The sequence below is a fragment of the Coregonus lavaretus genome, assembly GCF_964263955.1.
Source record: "Coregonus lavaretus genome assembly, chromosome: 23".
Lineage (NCBI taxonomy): Eukaryota > Metazoa > Chordata > Actinopteri > Salmoniformes > Salmonidae > Coregonus > Coregonus lavaretus.
The window spans coordinates 16,509,137-16,511,437 of NC_140010.1; the positions used below are offsets into that span (position 1 = coordinate 16,509,137).

The 2,301-nt window shown below is 44.1% G+C and overlaps 1 protein-coding gene across 1 annotated transcript in view; it reads right to left on the reverse strand.

Moving 5' to 3' along the window:
- The window catches only part of LOC311099195 (interferon regulatory factor 4-like), a gene marked incomplete at its 5' end in the record, with an annotated part of 22,477 nt that extends 20,413 nt beyond the window's left edge, over positions 1-2,064 (reverse strand). The window contains 4 exons of the mRNA XM_084139875.1: positions 26-200; positions 335-420; positions 1,283-1,469; positions 1,867-2,064. Coding sequence (XP_083996001.1) covers positions 26-200; positions 335-420; positions 1,283-1,469; positions 1,867-2,064 — 646 coding nt within the window. The remainder of the gene's footprint in view (positions 1-25; positions 201-334; positions 421-1,282; positions 1,470-1,866) is intronic.
- Positions 2,065-2,301: the final 237 nt, after the last annotated feature.

Sequence of the window (2,301 nt, forward strand, 5' to 3'; positions counted from 1 at the left end):
ACCCCATGGCCATGCCATGTCTCACCGTTATCTGTGTGTGGCCCGGTGTGCCAGGGTCGGCTGAGTGGCTGAGGGTAGTGGCACTGGCTGTACTGCAGCTCAGTGTGGGGTGGCTGAGACTGAGGCTGAGGCTGGTCCAGTGTGTGGCTGTACTCCCTCCACTCTTTCCTCTCCTGAGGAATCATGAATCCACCAGACACCTGGGGACAGGCCAGGGGGAGAGGAGACAGCTGTTAGCCAGGTAGTGGTGGGTTCCTGATCCACACACAGCAGGGAGATTGAGCTGTGAAGATCTTTGAATGTACCTGTTGCAGGGGTAAACAAATGACTTTACCTGGCTCTGTAGAGATGGGTACAGAGAGTGCATGGGGTAGCTGTTGACTGAGCTCATGTGTGAGGTTGTCTCTGCCATCTTGATCCCTGCATTACAGAAATTTAACAATAGACATCACATCATAGAACTCTCTATGTACTAATGCAAAATGATGTGGTGGTCCCTCCAGAAATATGCATGTCCTCAATAAGAAGACCTTCACTATGGTCAAATCAAATTGTATTCGTCTGTCAACTGTTATCCTTACAATTAGAGCCTTTTCAACAGAGCTCAAGGCTATTCAAGCCCTTCAAACAGTTGAATACAGAAACTATAGAGCCATGCAATAACAACATGTGTAAAGTGTCTCAACCCCCAGGTTGCAGGTTTGGTCTCGAAGAGTCAATTCTAACTGAGACTGCCAGATGAGAGTGACAAAGGGGTCTTCTGACGGTGGAGCCTTCAGCCTTTGTTATGCAAGCCTGGAGGTTAAGTGTGTATGTTGTGCATTCTGCACTGGGTAACTGAAGCCTTCTAAAAAAAGCGCAGAGGCCTTTTTGGTACACACATTGGCTTCCTCTCTGCTTCCTGCCTCATCAGACGATGGAGGCAAAATGTAACATTGCCGGCTGTGTATATGTCTGCTCGGCTAGGTTCAGAGTCAGACAACATGAGTTCGGGGCTCACCCTCTATGTAAGCAGGTGATTGTTCTAGGGAGGGGTAGACTACAACACTTCTCAGAAGCACAGGTTATGGTTTTATTACGGCAGTGCAGGTGTAACTTGAACCCAAGTGCTTTCATTACCTTTGACACATGAAATCTGTGACATCAACTGCCAGTAGTCAGTAGAAGTAATCACTTCACTATGGTACAGTACAGTCAGAACAGTAGGCATTTCTGACAGCAGCTTACACTCATGACATGGGCTTGACATTGGAAAAACAACAATAAGATGAACAAAACGTGCCTTTCTTAGCTCCCTCCGGTATGATTCTGTAGACTTTGTAAGGATCTGATATGTCCAGTTGGCTTCGCTCCACCAGCTCATCAAAGTCATTACTTTTGTTCAGAGCACATCGCAGTCTGGTCTTCCATGTGGGGGGATCTGGTTTGTCCACTCCTTCCCTGTGTTTCCCTTTGAACAATGCCCAGGCCTGCAATAATCAACAACATAATAAGTTGACAGATTAACATTTCCTCTCTACATTAAATTTCAATTTATCTGCCGATAAGTAAGGCATTGTGGGCCTGCATCAAAATTAACATGTCATGGTCTTTGCCTTGAACAAATATCCATTCCCTTGAACAAAGATCATCACTTGTTATACCCAATAAGAATCAACAGGTAGTCTATAGCAAATACTGTAAATTACACCTGACCAAGTAGACTAGGTCTGGAGATAAATAAGTATGAATATGATTGAGTTAGCTATACTTTATGGCGCTCCTGCACATTATATTCAATATTCACGAGTTGTGAATAGTAACTTCAAAGTAGAAGAAAAAGAACAGGAGAAGTCGGGTAAAGTCAGGGTGTGGGTCCAAACGCACCTTGAAGAGTGCAGCATCCTCGTCTCGATTGTAATCCTGTTTGCCCGCATGTTTCCATGGAATCCTGAAAACGCTTTTCTCTTCATTCTCCCAAACCAGTCCGGGATAGCGGCAGCTGTCAATCTGATCGATCAGCCACTGTCTAAGTTTCCCATTGCCACAAATCACTGACTGGCCTCTGTCCCCCTCTAAGTTCATCTCTTTCGAAAAGCGCATGCAATAGAAGGATGGGCATAGTGATGATGTGGGAACAATGAGTCGGTTATCATGCAATGCAAAAAAAAAAAAAAATACATTGTCAGTTGGTGCTGAGTGATGGAGGTTAATGTTATTAGGGAAATCATGCTTTTATGAAATGTAATGCATTCATGAAATTAGGCTTTAATATCACTACTTTTTTGAGAATATAATCGTTGAGATTATTACATATGTTTA